The sequence below is a fragment of the Hemiscyllium ocellatum genome, chromosome 4 (assembly GCF_020745735.1).
Source record: "Hemiscyllium ocellatum isolate sHemOce1 chromosome 4, sHemOce1.pat.X.cur, whole genome shotgun sequence".
Classification (NCBI taxonomy): Eukaryota; Metazoa; Chordata; class Chondrichthyes; order Orectolobiformes; family Hemiscylliidae; genus Hemiscyllium; species Hemiscyllium ocellatum.
Window position 1 is genome coordinate 72,538,386 of NC_083404.1, and position 18,962 is coordinate 72,557,347.

The 18,962-nt window shown below is 38.7% G+C and overlaps 2 protein-coding genes across 9 annotated transcripts in view; one reads left to right on the forward strand and one right to left on the reverse strand.

Moving 5' to 3' along the window:
• Positions 1 to 1,351: 1,351 nt before the first annotated feature.
• Positions 1,352 to 10,130, reverse strand: chchd7 (coiled-coil-helix-coiled-coil-helix domain containing 7). 2 transcript variants are annotated; one of them, XM_060824321.1, is made up of 4 exons: positions 10,031 to 10,130; positions 2,186 to 2,262; positions 2,006 to 2,104; positions 1,352 to 1,595 (listed from the first exon to the last, which is right to left on the reverse strand). In XM_060824321.1, the coding sequence occupies exons 2-4, from the start codon at positions 2,237 to 2,239 to the stop codon at positions 1,491 to 1,493; spliced, it is 258 nt and encodes an 85-aa protein (XP_060680304.1). In that variant the 5' UTR covers positions 2,240 to 2,262; positions 10,031 to 10,130; the 3' UTR covers positions 1,352 to 1,490. The 2 variants fall into 2 exon arrangements, with proteins under 2 accessions (XP_060680304.1, XP_060680305.1); XM_060824322.1 differs by having other exon boundaries at positions 9,982 to 10,066.
• A 190-nt stretch (positions 10,131 to 10,320) lies between these two features.
• Positions 10,321 to 18,962, forward strand: part of plag1 (pleiomorphic adenoma gene 1) — a 92,373-nt gene continuing 83,731 nt past the window's right edge. For 6 of the 7 annotated variants that reach the window (XM_060823403.1, XM_060823429.1, XM_060823409.1 and 3 more), the window contains exon 1: positions 10,321 to 10,461. Coding sequence is in view for 1 of the 7 variants with exons in the window: in XM_060823428.1 (XP_060679411.1) it covers positions 10,445 to 10,461 (17 nt within the window). In the remaining 6 variants the exon portion in view is untranslated. Of the gene's footprint in view, positions 10,462 to 10,584; positions 10,666 to 18,962 lie in introns of all 7 variants that reach the window. The other variant, XM_060823408.1, reaches the window with a different exon arrangement.

The window sequence follows — 18,962 nt, forward strand, 5'->3', positions numbered from 1 at the left end:
CACAGAAACATTTGTGTCTACACCTGTGTAATTAAATACCAAATGCCAGAAAGTGCTCTGTGATCCTCCATTGTTCCATCGGGTATGCTGTTCAAGTCCATGATTCTTAAAATTTCACATAAATTGAAGTGATTTTTATTTTTATATTATTTCTTATTTAACCAAGCCCCAAAAGAAAACATTTTATTGAATGAGGTGGAATTGAGTTTTAACAACATATTAAATTAGTAAATAACGAAGAACAACCTCTCTTGCCCTTAAATATGATTTAGTATGTTCACTGTCAACTTTCATGATGAAAATGCCAAAGTTTTAAAATATTTTTGAAAAGTGTCATTGATTGCTGAAAGAAAACAAACACAAGTGATCCCATATGCTGATCCAAAAATGTAACTAAAATTAGATAATCTGCACATAGATTGCTAGCTCTTTAATGGACACCTTTCCTCAAAGTCAATGACAAGTACCCTCGCTTTGTTGCTCATTCTGAAATCCAGAAGTGATTGAGTGTGTGATCCAAACATGGGTGATAATAGTTATTAAAAATGAACACTGTAAACCATCTCCGACCCATCACCTTCAACTCCCACCATCATCGACCGATCACATTCCCAGCTTTCTTCTCAACACTCCCTCCCATTTATCTCTCAGCTCCCTGGCCCACAAGCCTTATTCCTGATAAAGGGCTTATGCCACCCCTGACCTATCACCTTCTTCCCCCACCTTCATCTACCTATCACAATCTCAGTTACCTTCCCTCCAGCCCCACCCCTCCTCCCATGTATCTCTTAACCTCCTCGACAGCCTCATTCCCAATATATCGATTCTCCTCCTCTCCAGCTGCTGCTTGACTGCTATGCTTTTCCAGCACCACATTCATGACACTGTAAACCATCTGCAAATGATTGCCAAGGATGGATAGGCTAACCTCAGAACCTTACATGGTGATGGACCAGAACCTAAGATACACTATCCTGAAGGAGGCTTTTAGTGAAGCCAGATAATGAAATAAATTGTCAGATACTGCACTGCAACATTCTATCTTTGCAAATGTTCACTGCTCCATCAAACAGTGTTATTTCCATTAACACTGTTTAATTTTGTATAACTCATGATGGAGCATTTATTTATATTGTGTTATGTCAACACACAGTATATCTCAATCTCAAACAGAATTCCTAGCTTCAGCCATTCTTTCTGGTACTCCATAAAAGGTCAATAGAATAACGTAAAAATGATCCTTCTATAATGTGCATATTTATAAAACTTTCAACAATGCCATTTTCCTCCATTATAAAATTTATAACAAAGTGCTTTGAAATATTCATTATTTGAGAACTGCAGACAGACATTGAGAAATCCTTCAGCTCTTTTATTGTAAATATCTAATGTACCATTTGCATTAATTAATAAAGCTTTAGATTAAAATTACACATTCAAATTATTCACGTGGATTTGTTCACATTGATCATTTTTCAAAATCAAGAACATCAGTAGGGCCTCTTTGTGCATTCTTCCAGAATTTCTTTTCTATCCTTTGCAGTTGGCATGTCAGGGCTAATACCATTTCTTCGTCTTTGAATCATTATGTTGTTCTTCAAAAAGAAAAAATAAGCTTCAAATAAATTATTTCTGCAAAACCTGAGTATTACATTAACAAATAATGCAATAAAATTTATCGTGGTGGTTTCCTTGGTCAGTGGTTACTGATGAATTAAACAAAATCATAGTTCAGAAAATGAGGCCGATTGCACCAATATATTGCGAGCTCTGCATCACCTTCAACAGAAGATTCAGGAAACGGTGGTGTTACAAGAAGGCTGAAGAATTTTCACCTATATTTACACTGAAGATGGGATGAATAATTTACCTCAAATTAGAAAATCTGGGCTGGGTTATGCAGTATCACATTGAGACCAGTCAACTTTCTGGCTTTTTTTCCTTTTCAAATATCTCAAAGAGTTTTCTGATAAAATCGACAGGTCAAATCTTTGATCATACTTACCCAGAACTTCCTACACGTTTTGTACCTCAGAAAATACTCGGTACACATATCTTTGTTATAATTGTTTGCTTCTAAACACTTCCTGGAGGCATCTGTTTCCTTTAAAAAAAAGTGGACCATTTGTCAAATCAGTTAACAAACATAGTTAAAATAATAGTTGAAGTTTAACAATACTCCTACCTCAAGACAAGGATTAATGTCTTCATCCCTTAATTTTCGTACATTTTTCGGCATTTTGAGTTGTGCTTTTCCAGCACCTAACGATGAAAGTTGTAATATTATTCAGTCTTATGAACAATGTGACAGTTTCACCAGTCCTATTGAAATTAGTTAATTTCATATAAAGTTTATAAAAACTTCATACAAAAGTACAACACACTTAAAAATACTCCAATTTTGCATTTATATCATCCAGATCTGGCCTACATGTTGAGCCAGTAGACTAAAAGAAATCAAACTTAAGATTGCTAATGGACCCAGTTACTTAATTAGTGAACCATACAAAGTGGGTGGTATAGGAGACTGCTATGTCAGAACAGAGCTTTGCATTTCCAAAAAACAAATCGCCAAGACACATGCATTAAAAAGGAATGAGAAAAAGAAATTAAGGAAAATGCAAGAATACAAAGACAAAAGCACTGATGGGTGCAAAAGGCTTTGTCAACATTTCTTTACAGCAATATTCAAAATTATAAGTTATACTCTCCTCAACAAAATATACCATGCTGAGAAAATTTAACATTAGTGGGTTGACTTTATGAATTTTATTTTAAAATGAAATCCTTCCCTTTACTATAGACACATGAAATAAAATATCCAAATTACAGAATTACTTTTGAAAATGGGTAGGATTGGTGTGAGAGTAGTCCAGTGTCTTGATCTATGTGATTCAAATGGGGGTTAACAGCATGAGATTTTGCACACAATTACATGCATTTAATTTTTCAAAATAACTCCGAGCCATGTGAGAGAGAGTACTGAAAGTTTGTTCAGATATGTTGGGTTTTATGGTGAGTCTCAAGTGGAACGTGGAGCAAAGTAGTTTAGGAAAAGAATTTCACAATAATGGCACAGCTGCCAGTGCAGGAGATGGAGGTACGCAATAAGAATCTGACTGGAAAATTGAAAAGGCGGATGGAAGGTACAGATATAGGTTACGAGATGAAAAATTATGATCAGTATAACTATATATAATCCCCACAGTGTGAAAACAGGCCATTTGGCCCAACACGTCCATACTGATCCTCCAAAGAGTAACCCACTCAGACCCATTCCCCTACACTATAATTTTACATTTATCCCTGACTACCTGTACCTAACCTACACATCCCTGAACATTATGGGCAATTTAGCATGGCCAATTCCTGCACATCTTGGGACTGTGGGAGGAAACCAGAGCATCCAGAGGAAACCCATGCAGACACAGGGAGAACGTGCAAACTCCACACAAACAGTCTTGCAAAACTGGAATTGAACCTGGGTTCCTGGCACTGTGAGGCAGCAGTGCTAACCACTGAGCTACCTTGCCACCCTGGCAACATCTTTGTGAATATGTAGCTGACGATTTTAAATTGGAGGCACTGGAAACCAGTAGAGGCCAGCAAGGAAAACAAAGATGGGTGAGTTGTACTTATTCCAGATTACCACAAGTTGAATTGTTTGTTACATTAATTCAATGAAATATTAACCCCGTCACATGAAAAAGTGTTTTTCTAACTTTATGTCTGTTTGTGTCTGCTCAAACAGGGAAGGCGAGGCAACTATGGTTGACCAGGAAAAAGAATGTAAAGTGATAAAGTGCAGTGGGAAATCAGAGGATTGGGAAGCTCACAAAGACCAACAGAGGGAAACTAAAAAAAAGGAGGGAGAAGATTAAATATAAGGGTAAGCTAGCCAGTAATATAAAGGACGACTGTAAGGGTTTCTTTAAATACATAAAAAGAGACAAGAGAGGCGTAAGTGGACATTGGACAGCTGGAAAATGATGTTGGAGTGATAACAGTGGTGAACAAGGAAATGGCTGAGGAACTGACTAACTACTTTGCGTCAGTCTTCATGGTTGAAGACATGAGTAATATCCCCAAAATCCAAGAGTTGGGGTTAGACCTGAGTTTGGTGGCCATCACCAAGGAGAAAAGCCATCACCTGGACCAGATGGACTACATCTGAGAGTTCTAAAGGAGATAACTGAAGGGATAGTGGTGGCATCTAGCATTCGATCTTTCATGAATTCCTAGAGTCAGGGAGGATCCCTGAGGACTGGAAATTCGCTAACACATTTTAAAAAGGGAGTAAGACAAAAGACAAAACATTATAAGCTGATTAGCCTAACCCTCGGTCATGGATAAGATTTTGGAGTCCATTGCGAAGGAAGAGATTTCTGAATACATAGAATATTGAACGTTACAGTGCAGTACAGGCCCTTTGGCCTTCAATGTTGCACAGACTTGTGAAATGAATTTGATGCCATCTAACCTACACTATTCCATTATTATCCAAATGTATGTCCAATGCCCATTTAAATGCCTTTAACATCGGCGAGTTTACTACTGTCGCAGGCAGGCCATTCCATGGCCCTACTATTCTCTGAGTAAAGAAACCACCCCTGATATCTGTCCTAAATCTATCACCACTCAACTTAAAGGTATGTCCCCTCGTGTTAGCCTTCACCATCTCAGGAAAAAGGCTCTCACTGTCCACCTTATCTAACCCTCTGATTATCCTGCATGTCTCAATTAAATCACTTCTCATGCTGCTTCTCTCCAACAAGAACAGCCTCAGTTCCCTCAGACCTTCCCACTGCTGTCTTTGATTGGCCCTAATCTTACTCTGGTCATTCTTTCATTCCTGATATACCAGCAGAAGGCCTTAGGGTTTTCCTTGATCCTATCCGCCAACAACGTCTCATGTCCCCTCCTGGTTCTTCTTAGCCCTCTCTTTACATCTTTTCTGGCTAACGTATAATTCTCAAGCCCCCTAACTAAGCCTTCATGCCTCATCCTCACATAGACCAGCTCTTGACAAGAGTTTCAACTTCTTTAGTAAACCATGGATCCTTCTCACGACAACTACCTCCCTGCATGATAAGTATATACTTATCAAGGACCAGTAGTAGCTGTTCCTTGAATAAGCTCCACATTTCAAATGTGTCTATCCCCTGTAGTTTCCTTTCAAAAATGCTTGGAAGCGTATGGTAAAATAGGGCAAAGTCAGCATGATTTCATCAAAGAAAGGTCATGCCCGACAAATCTGTTAGAATTATTTGAGGAAGTAACAATGACTGCCAGACTACTCAGACCTCTTGGTATCACAGTAGCCCACAAACCCACCAACACACCAAAACAGCAGATAATGAACTTGAAAGACCCTATACAGACAATAAGCAAAACTAATGTCACTTACAAAATACCATGCAAGAACTGTAACAAACACTACATTGGACAAACAGGCAGAAAACTAGCCACCAGGATACATGAACATCAACTAGCCACAAAACGACACAACCTTCTCTCATTATAGTATCCTTATATACAGATAAAGAAGGACACCACTTCAACTAGGACAACACATCCATCCAAAGACAAGCAAACAGAGATACACAGAATTCGGAGAAGCATGGCATTCCAACCGGAACTCTATCAGCAAACACATTGACTTGCAGCCCATTTACCACGACTGAGAAAAAGAACAGGAAATGATATTACCATAGGAAATGGCAACACAAACCCAAAGAAACCCAAACATATAAATAGAAAGCAGGAATCATCAGCAGTGCTTCATTCAGAGGCTCACTGAAGATGTTGCCTAATATGGTAACGAAATGTCTGAAAATGAACTTTCCAACTCAGCGACTACATCCAGAAGTAACAAACAAATTAGACCAAGAAGAGCCAATGGATGTCATCTACCTGAACCTCAAGAAGGCCTTTGACAAAGTGCCACACAGGAGGCTGCTGAGTAAGACAAGGGCCTATGGCAGCAAGGCGTTCGCATTGATGGAAGATTCGCTATTTGGCAGACAGCAGAGAGTGGGGATAAAAGAGTCTTTTTCAGGATGGCAGCTGGTGTTCCACAAGGGTCAGTTTTGGGACGTATAACTTTTTCCTTTATACATTAATGATGTAGATGAAGGAACTGAGGTCATTTTGGCTAAATTTGTCATTGAAACAAAGAGAAGTAGAGGGAGAAATAGAATTGAGGAGATGGGGAGGATGCAGAGGGATTTGGACAGGTAGGAGAATGGGCAAAGAAGTGGCAGATGGAGTACAACTTGGGAAAGTGTGAGGTCATGCACTTTGGTAAAAAGAATAGAAGCATGGAATATTTTCTAAATAGGGAGAAAACGCAGAAGTCTGAAGTGCAAAGAGTTCTAGTCCAGGATTCTCTCAAGGTAAATTTGCAGGTGAGTCAGTAGTTAGGAAGGCAAATGAAATGTTGGCTTGATCATAAAAGCAGGTATGCACTTCTCAGGATCTGGTCAGGCCACATTTGGACTATCGTGTGCAGTTTTGGCCCCTATCTCCCAGGAAGGATATACTAGCCCTGGAGCACATTCAGTGGATGTTCATGAGAACGGCCCCAGGAATGAAAATATGAGGAACCTTTGAGACTCTGGGTCCATATTCAATGCGGTTTAGAAGGTTGAGGGGATATATAATTGAAACTTACAGAATACTGAATGGCCTGGACACAGTGGATGTTGGGATGTTGTTTCCATTGGTAGGAGAGACTAAGACCTGAGGGCACAGCCTGAGACTAAAGGGAAGACCTTTTAGAACAGAGATGGGGGAAAATGCCTTCAGCCAGAGTGGTGAATCTATGGAATTCACTGTCTCAGAAGGCTTTGAAGGCCAGGTCATTGAGCATCTTTAAGATAGAGACAGGCAGGTCCTTGATTGTCAAGAGAATCAAGGATTACAGGAAGAAAGTGGGAGAATTGGTTTGAGAAACTTATCAGCCATGATTTAATGGCAAAACATACTCCATGGGCTAAATAGCCTCACTTCTGCTTCTGTGTTATGGTCTTAATTCAGCCACGGCCATGCTATTAGTATCCTAGGAAGTCCATTCTGATGAGCAATACAAAGTATTTCATAATCAACACAAGATGACATGCAGGCAAATGCATTATTCTATCTGGCACAGACTATTTACTCCACTCCAACACCCAATTAAATGTGATCTTCTGGACAAAGGTTCTATGATATCACATTCAGCCCCAAAACTAGTTCATTGACTCTGGTCTATTTCACATCCTTATACCATGTTAACACCAACACTAAAAAATAAATCAGACCTTTCCATCAGATCACTGACCTGAAACATGAAGTCTCTTTATTCCCAATCTGCAGACACTACCAGACTTGGTGAAAAATTTCTATTTTTATTTGAATTCCAGAATATTTGATGTTGGATTCATTTTTGACCTGGTTTTTTTTGTTTTTCACAGAAGTGGAAACAGCCTGAACGGTTTAGCTACTGTGGCTGTGCAACTGCATAATGACACCACTATGTTTTTACAGTAATTTATGAGCTGGCATACTTTATGTGATTGAGGACATGAAAGCTGCATTACAAGTGCAAACTTGATTTTTCCTGTTCTTTTGTTTAACTCCAACCTCCATCATATCAACTCCTCTTCTTTCTGTGATCTAAACTCTCACTGAATGCCTGTGAAGTTTCTAGTATACCTACATTTAGCTTATTGGATTCATGTCCAATTTACTCCCTCTGTGTTTTCTGCCAAATTTTTACGTCTCTTCCATTTTCTTGCATTCAATTTTCACACTTTGAATTTCCCTGGGTGAGATTGTGAATGATTACTTTGCATCAGTGTTCGCTGAAGAGAGGCACATGATGATTAGAGATAGAAGTTTAATTAGTCAGGATTACATTGACATAAGTAGGGAAGATGTGTTGGGTAGGCTAGAGGTTATTAAGGTGGACAAATCCCCAGAACCGGATGGGATCTATCCCAGGTTGCTGAGGGAGGTGAGAGAGGAAATAGCTGGGGCCCTGACAGATATCTTTGTGGCATCCTTAAATACAGGTCAGGTGCCGGAGGACTGCAAGATTGCTCATGTTCTCCCCCGTACAAAAAGGGCAGTAAGGATATTCCGGACAACTACAGACCAGTGAGCCTGACGTCGGTGGTGAGGAAGTTGCTGGAGAAGGTACTGAGGGATAGGATCTATTTACATTTAGAAAAGAATAGGCAACATGGTTTTGTGTGGGGGAGATCATGCCTTACCAACTTAATAGAGTTCTTCGAGGAAGTGACCAAATTGATAGATGAAGGAAAGGCTATCGATGTCATATACATGGACTTTAGTAAGGCTTTTGATAAGATCCCCATGGTAGACTAACGGAGAAACTGAAGTCACAGGGTGTTCTAGCTGGGGTAAAAAAGAACTGGTTGAGCAACAGGAGACAGAGTAGTAGTTGAAGGGAGTTTCCCCGAAATGGAGAAAGGTGACCAGTGGTGTTCCACAGGAGTCAGTGTTGGGACCACTGTTGTTTGTAATATACATAAATGATCTGGAAGACGGCATTGTTGGAATGATCAGCAAGTTTGCAGATGACACGAAGATTGGTGGAGTAGCAGAAAGCATAAGGGACTGTCAGAGAATACAGGCTAATATATAGACTGGAGAGTTGGGTGGAGAAGTAGCAGATGGAGTTCTGTCCAGGCAAATGTGAGGTGATGCACTTTGGGAAGTATAATTCTAGAGCGAATTATACGATGAACTGAAGAACCTTGGGAAAAGTTGATGGGCAGAGAGATCTGGGAGTGCAGGTCCATTGTACCCTGAAGGTGGCTGCACAGATGAATAGAGTGGTCAAGAAAGCACATCGTATGCTTGCCTTCATTGGATGGGGTATTGAATATAAGAGCTGGCAAGTCATGTTAAAATTGTACGAGACATTGGTTCGGCCACATTTAGAATACTGTGTACAGTTCTGGTCGTCACATCACCAAACGGATGTGGAGAGGGTGCACAGAAGGTTTTACGAGGATGTTGCCTGGTATGGAATGTGTTAGCTACGAAGAGAGGTTGAGTAGGTTAGGTTTATCTTCATTAGAAAAAAAGGAGATTGAGGGGGGAACCTGATTGAGGTTTACAAAATCATGAAGGATATAGACAGGGTGGTTAAAGACAATCCATCAATAACGAGAGGTCACGCTTTCAAAGTGAGAGGTGGCAAGTTTAAGCGGGGAGGGGGGTACACACGGCAAATTCTTCACACAGAGGGTGGTGGGCGTTCAGAATGCATTGCCAGCAGAGGTGGTAGAGGCAGGCACTGTAGATTCATTTAGGATGCATCTGAACAGATGCATGAGTAGGTGGGGAGCACAGGGAAATACATGCTTAGGAACTGACTGACAGGTTTAGACAGTACATTTGGATCAGGCTTTGAGGGCCGAAGAGCCTGTTCCTCGGCTGTAAATTTTCTTTGTTCTTATACCACCCTCGATGTCTCCCCCCCCCCCCCCCTCCTATTTTCTAAGACTTCAAATTACTTTCCATTGTCTCTCCTTGGATTGCTTGAATCTTCCTTCTCAATGTAAAAAGTGAGGTCTGCAGATGCTGGAGATCAGAGCTGAAAATGTGTTGCTGGTTAAAGCACAGCAGGTTAGGCAGCATCCAAGTCCTGTTCCTTGGATGCTGCCTAACCTGCTGTGCTTTAACCAGCAACACATTTTCAGCTCTTCCTTCTCAGTCTCAGTCTCACTGATCCCCTCTTTTCACTCTTGCCCTCTGAAGAAACCCCTGCTCCTGTATCCAGTCCACACTTTCTGAATCCATTCTTCGGATTTATTTTTTCTCCACTGGCTCTCTATTCATCTCCTGACCCTCGATCTCTTCTCTTACAGCCCTCTACTCATCTCCTGCCCCGTATCGCGATCCGCTCTCGCCTCCCAACACCCTCTATTACAAATCCTCCTTCTCCACCCCCCACCTTCCTGTACTCACCTCCTTCCTCTCTGCCCCAATCTACAGCTTTGCTGTACGCCCTTCTTACCCTTTTCCCGGTCTTCCTTTCCCTTATCCTGCCGCCTTCTCACTTCATCCTCACCTTCACCATCAGGACACACCAAAAAACGACGTCACAAGCAGGCGCGCGCACTATAAGATGAGTAGAACCTAACTTGATGACGGAAACCTGGGGTTGACATTGATAGATAGCTAGACGAACCTATACCTCCAGGGAATGTCCGCCTAGTCCCCGCCCACTTCCCGCTTGATCCAATTGAGTGGAGTGGAGGGGGCGGGATGTCCGCCATCAAGTTAGGTAGAGGCGCAGCGCGTATACAATGGCCGCTGGAAGGAGGCTAAAGCAAACAATTTTTAGGCCCGCGGTGAAACAAAAATATGAGAAAAAAATTTTTAAAAATTCGAATAATTGTTTAAAGCCGGAAAAAAATGCGGAAAAGTGATGTTGAATGTTCCATGGTAAGTTCCAGTTAAATTTGGCCAGGTGTTGTCCCCTTTTTGAAATAGTTTATCAGAGTTATTTAAATCATGTTGTGAGAGAGGGGCTTAAAAAAAAAGTTGTGCCCCCGTTTGTACCTCCAGAGTCTGAGAGAAACGGAGAGAAACGGTAGCAGAAAAAAGAGGAAACAACTTCTTCAAAACCGATCCCAACTCATCGTCAAGGTTGAGGATAGATCACCTCACTGCTGCCTTATAGGATTGGGGAGTTAACCACTTTAATCACTTTCTTACTTGAACTCCGTTTTGGATTTGGGTTTTTTTGTGTATATGTTGTTTTATGTTTAACGACGGCGTTGAAGAGTGAAAGAGAAACTTGGAGCAACTTCTGTGCAAGCTACAACGAGATCAGAAAGAATTTAAAAAGATTTTTAAATTAACTTTTTTTTCCACAGATCGTTCCACGTTAAAAGCACTCTTGTTCCCCCATCCCTGAAATTTTGTTTTTGTTTCGGATATGATTTGGCAGAAACAGAAACAAACAAACAACAAAAATCAGATGCTCCAAAACTAATTTTAACCACGTTTTCAGATCCGGCCGTTTTTAAAGAGGCTCGAATGTTAAATGAAAAATAATGAAACTTAAATCTCTCTTTGATTTTTGGATGATTGGGTGAAGTGAATAACTTTTCACAAACATGCCGTTCTGGTATTGAGGAGGGGGAGGGTAGACAAGTAGTTGGAGGAATTGGTTATTACTGTTTGTTTTTAATCATTAAGACGTTTTTAGAGGTTATCAAAAAAGACGGAAAAATGACATTATTTTATTTTCTCTTGTAATTCTGTGGTTTTAACGAGTTCCCAGTGATAACTCGAATATAGATCGCTTAAACGTTTAGTGGAGTGTTAATATAAACAAGACTTGTGAAATGATGTGTAAGCATTGCAGGCAGCTAGTTAAAATAACCTCTAATTCTTTGTAGAGAAAAATGCAAAGAATATTTCGTTTAAACGGATAATTCATAGCTTCGATTTCGCACAATTGTTTTAAATGGAAGATTATATTTCAGAATACAATGACACTTCTTTCCCGCTACTTAGTTGCTGTATATCTTAAAATCATTTTTTAATCATAAGAGCAAGGATTAACTTTGAGAATATTCGACAGAAAAGCATTAGAAATGATTCTTGAAAATATCCAGACGTCAATAGATTAGCACGTTTTCAAATCAGTCTGATTGATTAGTCCTTCCTCGTGAAAAGATGCAATGTTTATTATGTTAAATCAGAACTTTTCCTACTTTTTTTTGTTTCGAAATCGCTGACGCAAATATGTTTTTGCTGTAGTTTTGAAGATATGCGGCACTTCTAACATGTTAAACGGAGGTGTTTGTCAGTGTAAGAAAAGGCTTATTAATGAAGGTGACTGAAGCTGAAAAAGCAAATACTTGTTTCAGAGCAGCATTTTTAACACTGCTATCGAAACAACTTTGTTGGTTGTCTGGTTGTATTGTGATTAAGATTTTAATTAGTTCTATGGACGTACAGTACGTCAGCATCATAGGAAAGCTGTTCTTGCTGTTGCTGTTCCTTGCGTAGTCATTGATATAGTAACATGCAGGATGGACTTTGAAAACTTTCAAATTAATATTAAGAGCACCTTGGGCTTTTGGATTGTTTGTCGATGTATAACTGTGGAACGGAGCGATGTTAACGCAGTATTATTTTGTGTCATCTTGACAAATGTATGTTTTAAAAACTGTTGTTACGCGAATAAAGACTAATAATGAGTTCTGCCTTAAAGTTGCAGAAAGGGCCGGTTATTGACAAAGAAACTTCAATACTGTTAAATAAAATTGTGCACTTTGCTGGGAGGAATGAGGAAGGGACTTACTACTCGGAAAACAAGTCTAGTGGGTTGGAGTGTGATCCTTGGATACAGATTAGCAAATCATTAAGAGTAACAAATCAAGTTACCAAACTCCAAGGTGTAAATAAAGCCCTGGGATTCATTTCTTGAGGTATAAAATTCAAAAACAGATGCTTGGTTGGACTGTATTTTTTGCATTTCTTGATTCCACATTTCAAATGAGATGTAGCTGCACTGGCGGAAGTGTGAAATAAACTACAAGGATGAGGTTGGAATGTGAACTGAGAAGTTCTAACTACCAGGTTTAAAAAAGATGAAGTGACCAATTGTGAGTTATTTAAAAATATGAAAGGACTTGAAAGGATACATATAGAGAAAATGTTTCCACTGGAGAATCAAAAACTCTTGTAAGTATTAGATTGTCACTTATGAATATGGGAGATATTTGGAGGTTGAGAATTTGAAACCTCCCACCACATGGAGTAGATGAGGTAAATAGCAAATAAGTATTTCAATTTGATAAGTACATAAGGGGAGAAGGAGGACTGTTGATTAAAATGAAATAAAATAAGTTAAGAACACGTTCATATGATGCCATATTAGTATAATGGCAGGATAAATGTATTTGACTAAATGACTTGTTTCTGTGCTGTAAAGTTTGTAATTCTTTGTATCTCATGAAGTGCACAGGAAACATTGCAACAGACGCACTGAGCATACATTTTGTATATAGATGAGGTAGAATTTGCTGTGTTTATCATATGGCATAATGCTTTTAAACATTGTCTTCTATACTGATAAAGATTTAATCAGCTTGTATTTCAGTTTAACAAAGAATGTTAGTGAGACTAAAGATATTGACGTTATGCTTTAGTTACATTTCATTATTAAATCTACACTCAACCATCTGGGAAGCGTTCTAAACATGGTTCAAAAACTGTGAACACTGTAACTGAAATAAAGTGTTTTTCTAAAATTGTATGGAATGAGATTTTTAAGCTTGTTTGCCTTAGAAGTTTTAAGAAAGCTATGTTAACTTTGTGTGAAATTAAAGTTCATGAGATTAAATACAAGTTTTCCAGAAATAAATCCTTAAGTATTTATAAGGGTAATGTCTTGTTTTCCAACTTTATGGGAAATATTGCATTGAACTTGTTTATACAAAGTTTTGGGGAGGTTCTTTATAAATGGATGAAACTAAATTTAAAGTACAAAACAAAACCTACTTCCAAGTTTAATGCTTTCAGGAATAGATATTGTTTCTTTGTAGCTTCATGTTCTAAACTGTTAAAGTAGACTTAAAGTGATTGTCAGAAAAGAACGTCATCTGGAATGTTTTATAATTAAAATTGTATCTGTAAAGTCTTACTATAGAGGTGTAACCACAATTATTTAAAATGTGAAAATGTATTTCAGAAATCTATTGCTTTCGTAAGACCTTTAAACTGTTTAAAAAAAATGCAATTGTGCTTGAAATGCAGTTTCATTTATTAGGTGCACATTTTCTAGGCTTGTGAATTGGTAGGGACATTATACAAATCCTCACAGTAACACAAAGCTGTAAAGTGATGTAAGAAATTAAGTGACTAGAGTATGAATGTAACCTGTTTGTCATCAGTTATTAGAAAATTTGATTTTAATTAATGCTTGGCATTAATTTGCTTCTATAATTACACTTTTGATAGATCAAAGCTTACACATTTGTGTGTACCAATATTTGTAAAATTTCAGCAAAGTCTTAAATGTTAATCAGTTCTTTTCCAACCCCAAATTCATTTCAAACTATTTTGACTAGCATTGATGTGATGTACAATTTGAAAATAGTCATTGAGAGACTGAAGAAATTACATATGTAATGTACAAAGACTAAATTAGAAGTGAATATCTTTCATTTTCATTAGTGGAATCTATGAACATAATCAATCTAGAAATTCTGTCAGCTGGAAGATTACAATTTGATTGAATAAATTCACTGGGTTAAAAAATGCTGAACTAATTTTATTTAGTAGTTGCAAGATATAAAATATGAAACCCATAACACAACAGATATGTTACTTCTCAGAATATTGATGTAGATTTCTAAACACCAAGCTAACTTACATCTATAAGAAACTCATGAGCAATTCAATCCACACTAGCAGCTACATCAGAAAATCTTAAGGAATTCTTTATGTAGTCAGGCTTTTTGTTCCAAAGTTGCAAATTCTCATTTAATGTAATTTTTTAAAAACCTTTTTTATGCTGTAGAATTCTTTGAGCTTTCATTTTCTGTTTTATGCACTATTATGACCGTGTCTAATACAAAAATAGGACCTTTATTAATCAGGGGCATATTTTCTGTAAAAAAAAACTCCCAAATTTAATTGTTTTAAATTTAATTGACATTTCTCACACTCACAGTGAATCGGTGTTAATTTATTGATGCAGAAGAATGTAAAAGGCCAATATTTCTATTGACATGCTCCTATTATTTCAAGGCTGACAAATTGCTTCCTCTAAATTGAGTGAATGATTTAGTGTTTAATAGTATTTTATTAAGTATACCATGTACAAAATAACTTATCTAAAATTTTAAAATCATCATCTTAAATGTCAGAAGTTATTGGATAATAAATTGGATGATCAGACATTGTGGTTCACCATTATTGGTAAAATGTTTTTCAGCTCTGCATTTTAGATTCTTGTTTTCTTTTAGATTCAAAGTTACAAGGATAAGTCTTTCATTAAGTTGTAAGTTTGCTTGCTGAGCTGGTAAATTTGTTCTCAGATGTAACCTTATCAGTGAGCCTCCAATGAAGCCCTGGTGTTCTGTCCTGCTTGCTATTTATGTGTCTTGGTCTGTTGTGGTGGGTGACATCACTTCCAGTTCTTTTTCTGAGAGGTTGGTAAAAAGGGTCCAAATCAATTATATTTGTTAATGGAATTCTGGGTCGAATGCCAGGCCTCTCGGAATTCCCATGAATGTCTTTGTTTAGCCTGTTCCAGGATGGATGTACTTGTTCTAGTCGAACTGTTGTCCCTCTTCCGCTATGCGTATGGATACCAGTGATATTGGTCATGTCCTTTGGTGGCCAGTTGGTGCTCATGTATCCTGGTGGCACCTTTCCTGCCCGTCTGTCCAATGTTTATTGCAGTCCTTGCAGGGTATTTTGTACATAACGTCTGTTTTGGTACGTGGTCCTTTTAAATTCATCAGCAGCTGTTTCAGTGTAATGGTAGGTTTGTGGACTGCCATGATGCCTTGGGGCCGGAGTAATCTGGTCGGCATCTCTGAGATGTCTTTAATGTATGGTAAGGTGGCTAGAGTCTCTGGGCATGTTGTATTGTCTTGTTTAAATCTGTTGTGTAGGAATCAGCGGACTGAATATATTGTTTCTGAATATATTGTATAGGTGCTTTTCCTCTGCTTCGTATAGTCCTGGGTGCTGCAATATGTTGTGGCCCTTTTAAATAATGTCCTGAAGTCGCTGCATTTGTAGGTGCTGGGATGATTGCTCCTGTAGTTGAGTATCTGGTCAGTGTGTGTGGCTTTCCTGTAGACATTGGTCTGCATCTTTCCATTGGCATTTCATTCTACTGTGACATCTAGGAAGGGGAGTCGGTTGTTGTTCTCTTCCTGTTTCTACTTTATACCAGTAAGGATGTTTTTTGTGGGTTTCTTCTAATTTGTTGTGTTTCGTGATGACAAAGGTGTCATCCACATAGCTGGCCCGAAGCTTGTAGCTGGATTATAGGAAGGGCTCTTCATTCAAACCTTTGCATAACTGTCTCTGCTAAGAGTCCTTCCTATGATCCAGCCCAAGCTCTGGACTGTTATGTGGATGACACCATTGTAATCACGAATCGCAACAAATTAGAACAAAAGCACAAACACATAAACAACATCCTTAGAACATAGAACTTCAGAGCGCAGTACGGTCCCTTTGGCCCTCGATGGTATCACAGCTTGGTGCAATAATCTGAAGCCCCATCTAACCTACACTATTCCATTCATGTCCATGTGCCTATCCACTGGCCATTTAAATGTGAGTCTACTACTGTTGCAGGCAGTACATTCCATGCCCCTACTACAACTGAGTAAAGAAACTACTTCTGACATCTATCCTATATCTGTCACCCCTCAATTTAAAGCTATGTCCCCTTGTACTAGCCATCGCCATCCGAGGAAAAAGGCTCTCACTGTCCAACCTATCTAACTCTCTAATTATCTTGTGCCTCAGTTAAGTCACGTATCAAACATAGAAAATCCTTACTGATATAAAGTTCACCAAAGAGGAAGAGAACAACAACAGACTCCTCTTCCTATATGTCACAGTAGAACGAAAAGCCAATGGAGAGCTACATATCAGCATCTACAGGAAAGCCACACACATTGACCAGATACTCAACTACAGGAGCAATCAGCCCACAAATGCAGCTAGAGCAGGACATTATTTAAACAGGCCACAACATACTGCTGCAGCCAGGAACTACACGAAGCAAAGGAAAAGCACCTATACAATGTATTCAGAAACAACGGGTACCCAATAACCTCAGTCTGCTGATTCCTACTCAACAGACTTGAACAAGATGATGCAACATGCCCAGAGACTCTAGCCATCCTGCCATACATTGGTTGTCATCTACAAGATGTCTTTAAACTACTCCAGCCCCTAGGCATCACGGTAGTCCACAAACCTACTTTCACACTGAAACAGCTCTTGATAAACTTAAAGGACCCCATACCAACAATAAGCAAAACAGACGTCATATACAAAATACCCTGCAGGGATCGCAACAAACATTACATTGTACAGACGGAACAGGAAACTAGCCACCAAGATACATGAGCCACCAATTAGCCACCAAAAGATATGATCATCTATCACTATGCATACTACAGATGAAGAGGGACGCCAGTTTGACAGGGGCAGTACATTCATCCTGGGACAGGCTAAACAAAGGCATGCACAGGAATTCCTAGAGGCCTGGCATTCAAACCAGAACACTCTCAACAAATATATTGACTTGGACACCATTGACCAACCTCTCGGAAAAAGAGAGATCACCCATCATAACAGACAGAAAACACGCAAATAGCAAGCAGGACAAAACACTAGCGCTTCATCGGAGGCTCACTGATGTTACCTAAATGTCTGAATAATTCTATTTTTGTTATTTTTTAGAATGCTGTTGTTAAGTGTGACGAGTCCTTCAGAATATATTTGCAAAATATTTGTTTACTTCTAGTGACTTTTGTGCTGGAAATGATTGCATGCATTTGTCTTCTCGGAATACTCACTGCTGTATTAAATCACTTTAATAGGTATGATTTATAAGTGGTTTAGAAAGTGTCTGTTCGTCAATTGATATGTTTTCCAAATTTCATAGGAGGTTTCTCTTCTGATGAATGCTGCTAAGAGTTGCAGTCATTGAGACATACAGCGCAGAAACAGACCCTTCGGTTCAACTCATCCATGCCGACCAGATATCCAAATAAATCTAATCCCATTTGCCAGCATTTGGCCCGTATCCCTCGACCCTTCCTATTCATATATCCATCCTGATGTCTTTTAAATGTTATAATTGTACCAGTTTCAACTATTTCCTCTGGAAGCGCATTCCATACAGGCACCACTCTCTGCGTGGAAGCGTTCACCCCTAGGTTCCTTTTAAATCTTTTTCCCCCTTCCCTCATCTTAAACCTGTGCTCTGTAGTTTAGTGAAATTCTAGATGAAAACATTGAGTGCATAATTATATTGCTTTACATTGAATATGTTTTTACAAACATAATGATATAGTTGGAGTAACTTTGTTTCAGAAATTAAATTGGATTGTAATTTTTGATTTTTTTTGTATTATTATTAGTGGATAATATATCTTGTTTTCAGATACTAGTGATGAGTAGCCCACAAATTAACTATAAGTTTTAATAACTTTAAAAGAACAGTGCAAGCTGCAATTAAGTTATCAAAATGTAATATAATTTTCATGGATTGCTTTGAATCTGATTTCCAGTCAGTACTTTCTAAAATTTTCCTGTTGTATTGATTTTTAAAAACTCTTGTTGCGTTGGACACAGGTATAATAATTTATGGAAGTTCTGTAATGTAACCCAATCAATATTGACAAACCTGATGAATTTGATTTAGTTTACTTTAGTTTAATTTTGTTTTTTCTTTTTGTTTCAGTTTTATGTTTAAGTATCTGTTTGTTTCTTTTGGTTAAGCATCACAAACCAACTCAGCCAAAAAGTGTGGTGCTGATCAGGCAGCATCCAAGGAGCAGGAGAGTTGCCATTTCGAGCATAAGCTCGTCATCAGGAATGAATTCCTGACAGAGTCATTCGAGATATACAGCACAGAAATGGACCCTTCGGTCCAACATGTCCATGCCGACCAGATGTCCCATCTTAATCTAGTCCCACTTCCCAGCATCTGGCACATATCCCTTCAAACCCTTCCTATTTATATACCCATCTAAATGCCTTTTAAATGTTGCAATTGTACTAGCCTCCACCGCTTCTTGTGGCAGCTGATTCCATACATGCACACCACCCTCTGCATGGAAAAAGTTACCCCTTCGGTCTCTTTTATATCTTCCCCTCTCACCCTAAACCCTCTAGTTCTGAACTCCTGCACCACAGGGAAAAGACCTTGTCCATTTATCCTT

Bases quoted from the DNA above. Each gene is read 5' to 3' on its own strand.
- chchd7 (XM_060824321.1), bottom strand. From the start codon at position 2,239: ATGCCGAAAAATGTACGAAAATTAAGGGATGAAGACATTAATCCTTGT. The intron at 2,105-2,185 runs GTAGGAGTATTG...TTTTTTTTAAAG, and splicing joins ACATTAATCCTTGTCTTGAG to GAAACAGATGCCTCCAGGAA. The intron at 1,596-2,005 runs GTAAGTATGATC...TTCTTTTTGAAG, and splicing joins AAACGTGTAGGAAGTTCTGG to AACAACATAATGATTCAAAG.